Source organism: Oncorhynchus mykiss, chromosome 16 (genome assembly GCF_057628025.1).
Source record: "Oncorhynchus mykiss isolate SJ-2025 chromosome 16, ASM5762802v1, whole genome shotgun sequence".
In the NCBI taxonomy this organism is placed as follows: Eukaryota; Metazoa; Chordata; class Actinopteri; order Salmoniformes; family Salmonidae; genus Oncorhynchus; species Oncorhynchus mykiss.
This window is the reverse complement of record NC_143037.1, coordinates 46,810,292-46,825,054: the sequence shown is the minus strand read 5'-3', so window position 1 is coordinate 46,825,054 and position 14,763 is coordinate 46,810,292. Positions and strand designations below refer to the sequence as shown.

At 43.1% G+C, this 14,763-nt stretch overlaps 1 protein-coding gene across 48 annotated transcripts in view; it reads right to left on the bottom strand.

Annotated features, from left to right (window-relative positions):
• LOC110491067 (basement membrane-specific heparan sulfate proteoglycan core protein) overlaps positions 1 to 14,763 on the bottom strand; it is a 158,529-nt gene that overhangs the window by 42,174 nt on the left and 101,592 nt on the right. For 39 of the 48 annotated variants that reach the window (XM_036946987.2, XM_036946991.2, XM_036946995.2 and 36 more), the window contains 6 exons: positions 13,747 to 13,857; positions 13,436 to 13,536; positions 8,379 to 8,559; positions 4,776 to 4,835; positions 2,568 to 2,690; positions 1,696 to 1,896 (listed from right to left, as the gene is read on the bottom strand). In XM_036946987.2, coding sequence (XP_036802882.2) covers positions 1,696 to 1,896; positions 2,568 to 2,690; positions 4,776 to 4,835; positions 8,379 to 8,559; positions 13,436 to 13,536; positions 13,747 to 13,857 — 777 coding nt within the window. The remainder of the gene's footprint in view (positions 1 to 1,695; positions 1,897 to 2,567; positions 2,691 to 4,775; positions 4,836 to 8,378; positions 8,560 to 13,435; positions 13,537 to 13,746; positions 13,858 to 14,763) is intronic. The other 9 variants (XM_036946994.2, XM_090202935.1, XM_090202940.1 and 6 more) reach the window with 1 other exon arrangement.

Below are 14,763 nucleotides of genomic sequence, written 5' to 3'. Positions count from 1 at the left end.
AATATAAATGCAACATGTAAAGTGTTGGTCCCATGTTTCATGAGCTGAAATAAAAGATCCCAGATATGTTTCATACGCACAAAAACATATTTTTCTAAATTTCTTTACTATTTTGTTTACATCCGTTAGTGAGCATTACTCCTTTACAAGATAATCCATTCACCTGACAGGTGTGGCATAACAAGAAGCTGATTAAACAGCATGATCATTAGACAGGTGCAGCTTGTGCTGGGGACAATAAAAGGCCACTCTAAAATGTGCAGTTTAGTCACACAACACAATGCCACAGATGTCTGAAGTTTTGAGGGAGCGTGAAATTGGCATGTTGACTGCAGGAATGTCAACCAGAGCTGTTGCCAGAGAATTTAATGTTAATTTCTCTACCATAGGCAGCCTGCAACATTTTTTAAAAACATTTGGCAGTACTTCAAACCAGCCTCACAACCGCAGATCATGTCTAATCACCCCAGCCCAGGACCTCCACATCCGGCAACTTCACCTGCGGGATGGTCTGAGACAAGCCACTCGGACAGCTGATGAAACTGTGGGTTTGCACAGCATATGTGGGAACAAATTTTTTGCACAAACGTCAGATATTGTCTCAGGGAAACTCATGCTCGTTGTCCTGATGTGGAAAATTGCAAGATGATGTTATAATGCTTATACTGCATTATAATGGTTGTTTTATTTGACAGAATAAAGTATTGTGTGTGTGTGTTCTACTGAGGATGGGCCTCTATGAGATAGCACTGACAGAGGAGAATTACGATGTCTTTGGGTAATAAAGCCTAAAGAGCATTCCAGATAACATGAGGTAATGTTTTTGTGCTCTACCGTACCAAGGTGAGACGGGTTCTAGTTTGGAGTAGAGAGGGCCAGACACTGGTCTTTACAATGAAAACTGTTGACACAGCAGTAACTGTCTGCTGTGTTTTATAGATACCTTCCATACAAATCTTAACCTTTGTGAACTGTTCCTAAGATCTGTGGTTCGTCAGTGTAAGTGGAGAGGGGTGTATCTTGGCTATAAAAGATCTTTGTACTTTTTGTTGGTACTTTTCAATGGTTCATTAGAGATAGCGCATCATTGAAAGTCAAAAAGGCTATTGCAAAGCTTATTATTAAAAAATATGTAGTTTAAGTATAACTCTGACTGGTGTGTGAAGTTTGTAACTCTCTCCTCATTTAGTAAAGCAGAAATATGCCACCACAGTCCTCACCACATCTTGACCTGACTGCAGTTGAGCATTGTAACCTACTTCAGTGGGCAAATGCTCACCTTCGATTGTCACTGGCGTAACCTACTTCAGATGGTAGACAGCGTGTATGGCATGCGTGTACGACAGCGCGTTCCAGTTCCCGCCATTATCCAGCAACTTTGCACAGCCATTTAAGACGAGTGGGACAACATTCAACAGGCAACAATCAACAGCCTGATCAACTCTATGTGAAGGAGATGTTTCGCACTGCATGAGGCAAATGGTGGTCAGACCAGATACTGACTGGTTTTCTGATCCACGTCCCTACTTAAAAACAAAAACAAATCTATATTCCCAGTCATGAAATCCATAGTTTAGTGCCTACTGTATTTATTTCAACTGACTGATTTCCTTATTTAAACTCTAACTCAGTAAAATCTTTGAAATTGTTGCATGTTGCGTTTTATATTTTATATTTTGGCATCCCGCGACCCACCTGGACCCCTGCTGTGACCCACAAGTGGGTCCCGACCCACAGTTTGGGAACCACTGACGTGGAGGACAGCCCGTGATGTGTGTTCTCCGTGGGTGTTGAGGGCCTTGCAGATGTACTCCCCCCCATTCTCCCTCTCCACAGCAAGGATGGTCAGGACCCCTCCACGGACCACAGCATTGGGGCTCATCCTATTACCGGGACCTAAAAACACATAGATTTCATGTTTCCCTTTTGAAAGTAATGAAATTATACAGTGTGAATAAACATTAAGAACACCTTCCTAATATTGAGATGCTGCTGCTGCTGCCCCCCCCCCCCCCCCCCCCCCCCCCCCCCCCCCCCCCCCTCCCACTCCCACCCTCCCACAGTTGTGTCAAGTAGGTCGGATGTGTTTTGGGTGTTGGACCATTATTGATACACATGGGAAACTGTTGAGTGAAAAAACCCAGCAGCGTTGCAGTTCTTGCGCCTGGGCCAGTGCCTTTGAACAAGGTGCTACTACCATACCTCGTACAAAGGCACTTAAATATTTTGTCTTGCCCATCCATCCTCTGAATGGCACACACACACAATCCATGTCTCAATTCTCTCAAGGTTTAAAAATCTTCCTTGAAACTGTCTCCTTCCCTTCATCTATTCTACTCTGATTGATGTGGATTTAACACGCGACATCGATAAGGGATCATAGATTTCGCCTGGTCAGTCTATACCACTAGCAGGTGTTCTTAATGTTTCATACCCTCAGTGTATACTTCCAAAACTTCAAGACTAAGCCAGCATAAACTCCATTGATAAAGAACAAGACAATACAGTTTGTGCTGGCTTAGTTAATGCTATACATTTTCCACTGGCTATAGCCAGGCCTTCCTTACCTATCCATTCGATGGCAGGGGTAGGGTTGCCAGTCACAGTACAGTGGAACTCAGCATGGCCTCCTTGCTGGATGGTCAGGACAGAGGGAGTGACAGTAGCCACTGGCTGGGCCCCCTCGCGAGCTACAATAAGACAGAGAACAGTACAGAATGACTCAGAAATACATTGCCCGCAAAATACGGGACATTAGTGTTCAAAAAAGGGCAGGAAGGGGCTTTTCTGTAGGAAGGAGCTTTGTTTACAGTCAACACTTTACAGCTACTGCATGAGATTGGAAATGATGTCACACTCGATCAACAAACACTTACCTCCTCCATTTGTATAATAAATGGTAGCAATAAAGAATATATTCATGGCTACCAGACTGGAACTTGAAGTGACTTTAGTCAGAGTGCTTTTTTGGCTGTAGCGAATTTCATTGAGGCTGGGTCCTGACTCACTCAGGCCAAGACTGTGTCTGTGTGCAAAGCAAATGCTTATGATGGAAGGCAGAGAGAGGGTGGCAGGACAAAGCCTAAGTACGTGGTCTACGCCCGTGCCCCTTGGCAGCCACAGCCTCTGTGCAGCCGATGCAGATGAGAGGTGGCAGGCTGGCCTTGGCAGGGCACACAGTTCTCTGGGCACAGCTCTCTGTGCCAGCTTGACTGGACACTGAGCCCCAGTCACATTCAATCCCATCTGATCCCAGGGCGTCAGAGCAAAAGAAATCCCCCTTTCAGCAGCCAGGGAGGACCATCAGGCTATTTAAGCTCTGAGATAAGCCCTGGTCTGGGTCTGGGACTTACTGATCTGACAGAAACAGACACTAAAAAGGCCAATATTTCATCATCTTTGTTTTTCTAAGAGGATGGGCACTGACTGTGGTGAACCTCAACAATGAGACATGGAAATACTGGGGGAACAAAGTATACAATGATATATAATAATGTTACAGTGTGATGATTGAATATTAGGGCTTGACTTTGATGAAGACTTATACAGTTGAGTGACCTGCGTGTGAACTTTGCAAAGTTCTCTAGTCTATTCTACAGATTCCTAAAAGCTTTTCCAAACCTGCAGTTTCCTTACAATATCACTTCTGTAAATGGGTGGTGAGGTGACATCAGGCAATGAGTATTCTATCTCATTGAAACATTCACTGTGACAGTTGAAGGAGGCTGTCTGTAGTTAGCTGCCAGAGGGAGATGATGTGAACAATGAAGATGAGAGGAATTCTCCACCCTCCAGTGAGCTAACAGCCATGATGGTGGATATGATGCGGTGTACTAGGCACAGCATGATGTTTGAAGCACATTATGAAAGCTATTCCAGACCAGTGTGTGTCCCTGTGTGGGACTGGCAAGCAGACTGCAGATAGGGTGAGTGTGGGTGGGGTCTCCTCTGTGTTGAGTGTTGATTAGAAGACAACAAGCTTAAGTGCATCTACATAGAATGGGGAAATAAGAACATTCTAGAATCTTATTGAGTATGTAACGTTCCCTCTAAATAGTTCAGATACTTGAATACTATAAGGTAAAGATACAGTTCTGATCTCAGTCGGATGAATGTACTAAAATGTGCATTCACGCAATTGTGTTAAAAATGCGAGTGTGAATTACTGTGCAAATGGAAAACTTGAGGGGACCTGAGATTAAGTGTATGAGGAACTTTGTGGGTGGACTCAACCTTTTGTGGACTCAACCTTTGAGAGGAGCTTCCAACATAAATGACCATGCACCTGCACCTATGAACCCATACCATAGGAGCCAGACATGGCCTAGTAATGCTAATGTACAACCTACTATGTACTGTAATAACTAAAGTATATGATGTCAAGAGTAATACCAACATATGTTATCAAAAATAATGATATATATGTAAAGATTTTTGTTATCAGGAATATTGTCTGTTCAAAGGCTATACGTTTGAGGAGGCGAAATACAGAGCCAGCTTCGACTTGCATTTCGGCATTTCAATTAAGACCTTTGAAGATGCATGCCTCCCTATGATAGTCCAGTTAACCGTATATCCATGTAACCGTATAACCTTATGTGAAGTGCAAACTGTATGTAATCCCTGTGGTTGATTGTACATGGGCATTACCAGACCACCATTTTCATGCTGACGACGGCGGTAGATGAATGCATGCGTGACCGAGAGAGTGAGAAGCCCTCCAGGGGTGAGGTGGGGTGGAGGTGGAGAGGTGTGGCCATGCCATGCCCACTTACGCTTTCCATGTCCTTCCAACATTTCATAGGTCGTGTAAAACATCTGAGTCTGTGAGGCCTCTGGAAATGGGGGGAGGGAGGAGGAAGGGACAGGCAAACTGACAGGTGAGTCTCCAGGTCAACGGTGGAACACTGGCATTGGGATCATCATCCAATGCTCCTCCCACTGAGCCTGTGGCCCAATTATTCCCCAGAATACTGTGGTCCATCCAAGTACAGCCTGGTATTTCTTGTGCCAGTGATTTTCCAAAAAGCACAAGACAAAACAATACAACAGTAGAATGATAGGCAAGGAACATACCAGAACTTGAATGCAATAGGCACCAAATCCCCATCATGCATTTTAAGTATTCAAACAGGTTCTCCAATTCAGATTGAGAACTGAATGAGGAACAACAACTACGTATTGAGGACACTAGCCCCTTTCTTCAAAGAAAAATTTGCATTTTCGAGGATTGTCCATTTAGACACATGCAAAAACTAATCTGATTCAGCCAGTACGACACATACAGACCAAGGTAGCTTTTTCATGATGATCAGAGATAGCTGTAGTTGTATGTATTCACAATCAACACACACACTTACCTTTCAATGAATTTAGGTGAGTAATTGTATGCTTTCTGAGAGATTTCTGAGGTTCTGTGAATGTTGGGTAGGATATAAACCATATCACCTTGGAGATTGTGTTGTTGCATTCATATTACATACAGGAATGGGGGAAGGGGGCTACCTATCAGTTGCACAACTGAATGCATTCAACCGAAATGTGTCTTCCCCTATGCTATATAAAACATTGCTGCTATGAACTATGGTCATTTGCTGGTGTAACAGTGAATAATGTCTACTCAGAGAGATTCAAAATCAACTAGTTACAGGTATACTTCACAAACACATGGGACAAGAACACAACAATAAGGTATGGCAGAACACAAGACAACAAGAATACAGATAGTAGAGAGACACATTTACGAAACATGCATGTTAGTAGTCAAGAAGTCATATCTGGAGCCTTGTACACTGAGGGTGGTAATATCTTCTGATCCATTGAAGTCTCACTCTGCATGACTCAGTGTCATATCTTCAAGTCTATGATCATTACTTTAAATCAACTTGATATTTTTCACAAACATTTTCACAGTTAAGATTATTATTTTTTTTAACACATTGTGGTATTTGTATATTGCGTCAGTATCCGTTAGGTATTACAAATCAATTTAAATCAGTACATAGTATACTGTACAGCAAAATATGTTTGAAACGGCACCTTTGGTTATCCTGGCAGATTCTGTCTATCGGCACACCAGCGAGATTTGAATTGGCATATTTCAGCCACCGAATCAATCTATTTGTCTCATAGTAAGATACTGTGTAAATATATATATTTTATTCATTTATGTTTTTGACAAGACACATTTGAAACATAAAAAAATGAATGCACTGACAAAACATTTGTACAAACTTTTTATCTGTTGTCAAAAGAAATGTAAACTGTGTTTTTATCATGCAAGTAAACGCATGAATACAGCGTAAAATCAAGTACTAACCAATCATCTGTCCCTATCTATGTATCTTGCTGTTTATGTAACATTTCTCTAACATTTCTCAAATTTGATTGTAATAGTAAAAAAATGCTATGCTTGGATAACATATTGATATAAAAAATCAATTATATATATTTTTTTTTTTACTGTGCCCCTGATTTATAAATGTTGAATAAAATGTTAAAACTCAACACAAATTAAACGCAACAAAGTGTGACATACGCAAGCAAGTAAGTTGACTTGTTACAGCATTGAAATCAAACTAGCCTCAATAACCTTTCAAAAGTCAAATCTTGAACACATTTTCTTGGCGCCAGATTTACACATACTGGATAGTATGATGCAAAACAAGAAGCCTTACTTACTATTGACAATGCAATGCCTTGGACCCTCTTAATAATCAGATCCATAGAACAGATAGTGAAAGCAGCGATAGATAGATAGATATACTACGAACCTAAAGTTCAACCACAGGTTCTTTACCTGCTGCAAGGTTGATAGCACCATTTTCAACATTAACATTCATCAAAACAATCAGGAAAGTAACAAAGGATCAGATTTTTATACAGTTTGTGTTTGTTCTTTCCATGTATGATCATCACGTCACACTCGAGGGAGGATGGAGATTGGGATCGTGATGGGGCTTCTATACAGTACTGTATGTCCCCGGGGTGATTGACTGAAGTCCTCTTTGAATGTCAGTCCCAGTCAGAGTCACTAAGCACCCATCTTGTCATCCATATACCTCCTCAACCACTACAGCTCAAGGAGAAACCACCACCTTCCCAGCCAGGGTTGCAGAGCTCAGGAAAGACACCGAATAACCAACACCCTGCTAGTAAGAAAATTGAAGTGGCACAAACTAGAGTACAAGTGGCTAAAAAGTTACCAAAACATCACCACCACCACCGAACCCACAGTGAAGACAGCAACAGCTAAAGATCAGAGAGAAGATGTCACCGATGGCAACAGAGACCAAAGGACTGTCACCGATGGCAACAGAGACCAAAGGATTGATAAGTCCTCACTGAGTATTAAACCAAGAAGCAACTTGAAAATGAATCAAATATATGCCACTGGGCAAGACAACCTTCTTTGGTATATCCATTGGGGGTGGTAAGACCACAGTTCATAGTAACTAAAACTACTTGAACCTCTTGAGTGGGCAATATCTTTGGACTTTGGTAGCATTGAGGTCTACTGTGTGCTATGATGTCTTAGACAAACCACACACATATTGTATCTTAAACTGATGGATCTTTTGATTATTAAATCATTAGTATATCCACAAGCGGTATATTGCTCATGGACCAGTCATGGGTTCTGACTTCTAAAACTTGAAATATTGTTAATCATCAGGTACCCTAGGGAAAGGAGAAATGGCCACAGTCTGGTTTCTACACCAGAAGTTAATAGTTATCTGTAGGAGGAACGTATGTGGTCGAGGTCACTGATAAGGGTGGAGAGCTGTGAGGTCAGGTCAGGTCAAATTCAGGGAGAAGGAACAGTTTATTACCCACATCACTTAACTTTATGACTAACAATACAAATGTAATGTTTATAGGGAATGAGGAGACTTAACCCAAATTGGGGTATATATACTTGTGCTGGTGGGAACATGTTTTTTCTCTGTTCCAGCTGTCTGACCCTTTGATTGATTCAACTTAGTTTAAGCTTTACTAATTGTCCGTGAGTTTTTAGAACCTAATACTAGTAAAGATTGTACACACAGTACGAAGGTCGGGGCATTATTAGAAAGACAGAGACAGGTAGCATAGAGAGAGATTGGAAGGGTTTAAAGTGAGAGGTTATCGGAGTTTAGGAAGTGGGGGGCAGGGAGCGGGAGTGACAGGGGTTATGTTGTTTGCCAGAAGCTGCAGACAGACAAAGACATTCAACACAGTGCATGATATAAGGGAGACGGAGGCAAAGCAAAAGGAAGGCGGGTCATGCACCATTCAAGGAGGGCTAAGGGGAGGAACTCAAAGAAATAGAGCTTGTAGGGTGGTGGTATAGAGGCTGATGGCTAACAGCATGATGGAGCCTGCCTGGGATCACGAACCTGGCACGTAGAGGACGGCTGTACCCTCGTCCATGGCAAACATGTTGGAGCCTGTACACACGTAGATGCCAGCGTCCTCAGGCTGGACGTTCTGGATGGTCAGGATGCCGTTGAAGTCCATGGCTCTGTTGGGCAGCTTGCCGTTACCCCGCCGAGTCCACACCAGGGTGTAGGCTGGAGACTGGGAGGGGACAGATGGGTACAAGATGTGAAGTAAACACAAATAAGAGAGAAAGAAATGCAACAGGGTGGCCAGTAAGAGGGAGACAATTGTGCTTAATGTGTCTGACCAAGATGGCGTAGCAGTCGGACGTGTGTTTTGGCTTGTCCCATCCTGTCCTGTGTATATATTGTTTTCTTCGTATATACAGTTGAAGTCGGAAGTGTACAAACACCGTTGTCAAATACATTTAAACTCCGTTTTATTTTTATTTTTTTTACAATTCCTGACATTTAATCCTAGTAAGAATTCCCTGTCTTTGGTCAGTTAGGATCACCACTTTATTTTAAGAATGTGAAATGTCAGAAAAATAGTAGAGAGAATGATTTATTTCATCTTTTATTTCTTTCATCAAATCAAATCAAATGTATTTGTCACATACACATGGTTAGCAGATAATTCATGCGAGTGTAAGGAAATGCTTGTGCTTCTAGAATATCTAACAAGTAATCTAACCTAACAATTTCACAACAGCTACCTTATACAACTACCTTATACAAGTGTACAGGAATGAATATGTACATAAAAATATATGATCCGAACGGCAGAGGCAAGATGCAGTAGATGGTATAGAGTACAGTATATACATATGAGATGAGTAATGTAGGGTATGTAAGCATTATATAAAGTGGCTAGTGATAAATTAATTACATCAATGTTTCTATTATTAAAGTGGCTGGAGTTGAGTCCGTATATTAGCAGCAGCCACTCAATGTTAGTGATGGCTGTTTAACAGTCTGATGGCCTTGAGATAGAAGCTGTTTTTCAGTCTCTTGGTCCCCGCTTTGATGCACCTGTACTGACCTCGCCTTCTGGATGATAGCGGGGTGAACAGACAGTGGCTCGGGTGGTTGTTGTCCTTGATGATCTTTTTGGCCTTCCTGTGACATCGGGTGGTGTAGGTGCCCTGGAGGGCAGGTAGTTTGCACCCGGTGATGTGTTATGCAGACCTCACTACCATCTGAAGAGCCTTACAATTATGGGAGGAGCAGTTGCCATACCAGGTGGTGATACAGCCTGACAGGATGCTCTCGATTGTGCATCTGTAAAAGTTTGTGAGTGTTTTTGGTGACAAGCCAAATTTCTTCAGCCTCCTGAGGTTGAAGAGGCGCTGCTACGCCTTCTTCACCACGCTGTCTGTGTGGGTGGACCATTTCAGTTTGTCCGTGATGTGTACGCGGAGGAACTTAAAACTTTCCACCCTCTCCACTACTGTCCCATCAATGTAGATAGGGGGGTGCTCCCTCTGCTGTTTCCTGAAGTCCACGATCATCTCCTTTGTTTTGTTGACATTGAGTGTGAGGTTATTTTCCTGACACCACACTCCGAGGGCCCTCACCTCCTCCCTGTAGGCCGTCTCGTCGTTGTTGGTAATCAAGCCTACCACTGTTGTGTCGTCTGCAAACTTGATGATTGAGTTGGAGGCGTGCATGGCCACGCAGTCGTGGGTGAACAGGGAGTACAGGAGAGGGCTCAGAACGAACCCTTGTGGGGACCCAGTGTTGAGAATCAGCGGGGTGGAGATGTTGTTACCTACCCTCATCACCTGGGGGCGGCCCGTCAGGAAGTCCAGGACCCAGTTGCACAGGGCGGGGTCGGGACCCAGGGTCTCGAGCTTAATGGCGAGTTTGGAGGGTACTATGGTGTTAAATGCTGAGCTGTAATCGATGAACAGCATTCTTACATAGGTATTCCTCTTGTCCAGATGGGATAGGGCAGTGTGCAGTGTGCAGTGTGATGGCAATTGCGTCGTCTGTGGACCTATTGGGGTGGTAAGCAAATTGGAGTGGGTCTAGGGTGTCCTTGATTAGTCTCTCAAAGCACTTCATGATGATGGAAGTGAGTGCTACAGGGCGGTTGTCATTTAGCTCAGTTGCCTTAGCTTTCTTGGGAAGTTTACATACACTCAATTAGTATTTGGTAGCATTGCCTTTAAATTGTTTAACTTGGGTCAAACGTTTCGGGTAGCCTTCCACAAGCTTCCCACAATAAATTGGGTGAATTTTGAGCTGGTGTAACTGAGTCAGGCTTGTAGGCCTCCCTGCTCACACATGCTTTTTCAGTTCTGCCCACACATGTTCTATAGGATTGAGGTCAAGGCGTTGTGATGACCACTCCAATGCCTTGGCTTTGTTGTCCTTAAACCATTTTGCCACAACTTTGGAAGTATGTTTGGGGTCATTGTCCATTTAGAAGACCTATTGGAAGACCTTTTTTATGACAGTTTTGGAGCAGTGGCTTCTTCCTTGCTGAGCGGCCTTTCAGGTTATGTGGATATAGGACTTGTTTTACTGTGGATATAAACTCAGCAAATAAATAAACGTCCCTTTTTCAGGACCCCGTCTTTCAAAGATAATTTGTAAAAACCCAAATAACTTCACAGATCTTCATTCTAAAGGGTTTAAACACTGTTTCCCATGCTTGTTCAATTAACCATAAACAATTAATGAATATGCACCTCGAGATGTCCTCACCAGACATCACCAGCAACAACTTTGCCTATGGGCACAAACCCACTGTCGCTGGACCAGACAGGACTGGCAAAAAGTGCCAGTCTACGATAATTGATCATTTCAATAAGCATTTTTCTACAGCAGGCCATGCTTTCCACCTGGCTACCCCTACCCTGGCCAACAGATCAGCCCCCCTTGAAGCAACTTGCCCAACCCCTATTACTAGCCTGTTCAACTTTTCTTTCGTTTCGTCTGAGATCCCCAAAGATTAGAAAGCTGCCGCGGTCACAACCCTCTTCAAAGGGGGAGACACTCTAGACCCAAACTGTTATAGACTTATATCCATCCTGCCCAGCCTTTCTAAAATCTTTGAAAGCCAAGTTAACAAACAGATCACCGACCATTTCGAATCCCACCGTACCTTCTCCACTTTGCAATCTGGTTTCCGAGCTGGTCATGGGTGTACCTCAGCCACGCTCAAGGTCCTAAAAGATATCATAACCACCAGTGATAAAAGACAGCACTGTGCAGCCGTCAGCATCGACCTGGCCAAGGCTTTCGACTCTGTCAATCACCACATTCTTATCGGCAGACTCAATAGCCTTGGCTTCTCAAATGACTGCCTCGCCTGGTTCACCAACTACTTCTCTGATAGAGTTCAATGTGTTAAATCGGAGGGCCTGTTGTCTGGACCTCTGGCAGTCTATATAGAGGTTCCACAGGGTTCAATTCTCAGGCCGACTCTCTTCTATGTATATATCAATGATGTCGCTCTTGCTGCTGGTGATTCTCTGATCCACCTCTACGCAGACGACACCATTCTGCATACATCTGGCCCTTCTTTGGACACTGTGTAAACAAACCTCCAAACGAGCTTCAATGCCATACAACACTCATTCCGTGGCCTCCAACTGCTTTTAAATGCTAGTAAAACTAAATGCATGCTCTTCAACCAATTGCTGCCTCCACCCGCCCGCCCGACTAGCATCACCACTCTGGACGGTTCTGACTTAGAATATGTGGACAACTACAAATACCTAGGTGTCTGGTTAGACTGTAAACTCTCCTTCCAGACTCACATTAAGCATCTTCAATCCTAAATTAAATCTAGAATCGGCATCCTATTTCGCAGCAAAGCCTCCTTCACTCATGCTGCCAAACATACCATTGTAAAACTGACTATCCTTATGATCCTTGACTTTGGCGATGTCATTTACAAAATAGCCTCCAACACTCTACTCAGCAAACTAGATGCAGTCTATCCCAATGCCATCCGTTTTGTCACCAAAGCCCCATATACTACCCACCACTGCGACCTGTATGCTCTCGTTGGCTGGCCCTCACTACATATTCGTCGCCAAACCCACTGGCTCTAGGTCATCTATAAGTCTTTGCTAGGTAAAGCCCTGCCTTATCTCAGCTCACTGGTCACCATAGCAACACCCACCCGTAGCACACGCTCCAGCAGATATATTTCTCTTGCTCCTTTGCACCCCAGTATCTCTACTTGCACATCATCTGCACATCCAGTGTTAATGCAAAATTGTAATTATTTAGCCTCTATGGCCTATTTATTGCCTTACCTCCCCACTCTTCTACATTTGCACACACTGTACATAGATTTTTCTGTTGTGTTATTGACTGTACGTTTGTTTATGTGTAACTCTGTGTTGTTTTTGTCGCACTGCTATGCTTTATCTTGGCCAGGTCGCAGTTTAAATGAGAACTTGTTCTCAACTGGCCTACCTGGTTAAATAAAGGTGAAATAAAATAAAAAATAGTTTAATAATAAGGTATATGGTAAACAAAGGTGTTGTCAATTATAACCTGTTTCAGGATGCTAGGTGGTATTTGGGTGGTATTTCGCACATCACTACTTCACAGGAGAGGAAAAACGTCTTTTTGGAAGAATTGCCTCCTGGAACATGAACTTTCATGTGCCTTAATAACAAACATGTATTCCATCTGTAAATATTAATAAAATTGTTAAATTACGACCCTAGTTGGTTAAGCCACAGAAAAAGACCTTCCTGCTAGCTATGATTGGCTGAGATAATGCATGGGCTGGACATGCCGGAAGATGAGTTTGGATTGGTCTGCCATGTAGCATGTTTCTGTCTATAACATGAGCTGCACAGTATGTGTTGATAGTCCCTTCTAACACTGCGTGTTTTAAATTTATATAATGTTAGCCATCAAGACCTACAAACGTTTTGCTACTTTACGTAACAACATTGATGCCCTGAATTTAGCAGGTGCTATTGATACATAGGACAAAATCCAGGTGGTGGAAAATGATTTAAGCACAATGCCAACCATCAAAGACATATTAAAATAAGCTGAATTGATTGCATTAATGTCTCCATGTCGGTCGCTAGTCTTACCTGGCTCTTGGCTGTGCAGATGAAGCTGACTGTTGCGCCAACTGTGACACTCCGTGCTTTGGGCTCCTCGATGGTCACCTGAATGGGTTTGTACGAGACAGCTGGAGAAAGACATGCACAGAAACCATTCAGTAAACACTCAAATGTCCCAAGTTACAATTTCTTAAAAGTTTTTACTGCCTCAGCTTCGAACATATTTTGTTCAAGTCATTTTTAACTATTCAACAACTATCGGTAAGATCAGTGGGGGGGGAAAAAATCACAAAAGTATTCCAAATGCACTATTTTAACGGACAATTAGAAATGCGTACTTGTGACGACAATCTCAGCGCGGCTCCTGTTGGTGTTGCGTTGGTCTCTGCAGGTACAGACATACATGCCTGTGTCACTGGGCTGAACACTGGGGATATGCAGCTCCTCTCCTGAGAGAATAGGTAGGAACACGGAATGAGATTAAATTACCAAAGGGAATGGACTAGTACTTCAATAGCGTAGAAAACCCTTACAGTTTCCCATGAGTGGCATCCAGCGATTTTTGGATCTTTTACTGTTGAAAAGCGCTATCCAAAGTATAAATACAGTAAAGTACACACACTACAGGCTACAAAAATATGTTTTTTTACAAAACTGAACACTTCAAGATGTTGTTCTGTTGGGAACCTGTGATGTCATCACCTCCTCTCTTGCTTGAGAAAAAATTGAGGAGCAATAGAGAACAAAAGAGGACAGCCCCCCCCCCCCCACACACACACACACACATGTGCCAAGTCATGACTCGCCTGGACCACCTATTGAGATGTGCCTTTTGTTAAGTAAATCAGGTGTTAAATGAGGTGAAAAGGAGACTGGAATGTCACTTGAAAGGAGAAGAGTAGAGGTACTCGGTGGATGGGCTTTCTATTGTTCTTAGGTCACTCTGCCCCTATTTCACACCAAGTTGCCAGGGAACTCAGTCACCTGACAGGGTCAGTCAATCACAGGCCCTATCTGGTGGGGTAACAGACCCCCACTACCATCTGTACCTCAGTCTTTCTCTGCAACTCCAGGAGTGAATAGCAAGGTGACCAACCACCTGGCTGTAGCAACCCACAGAAGACTGACCGCTGGGCTTCACCCCATGGACACTTCCCTCTCTGGACAGTCCCTACTGTGTAGTGCATTTATGACCATACAACCACTTCTACTAGTCCCATCTTGCTACATTGGTGTGTGTGCATCTTAAGTGTGTGCAAAAAAAATGTGTTCTGTACATCTGTCTCCTACTGGTCATTACTACACCTTCTAACAGAGGCGCAGGGACGATTGTATCTATATTCACCAATACTGGT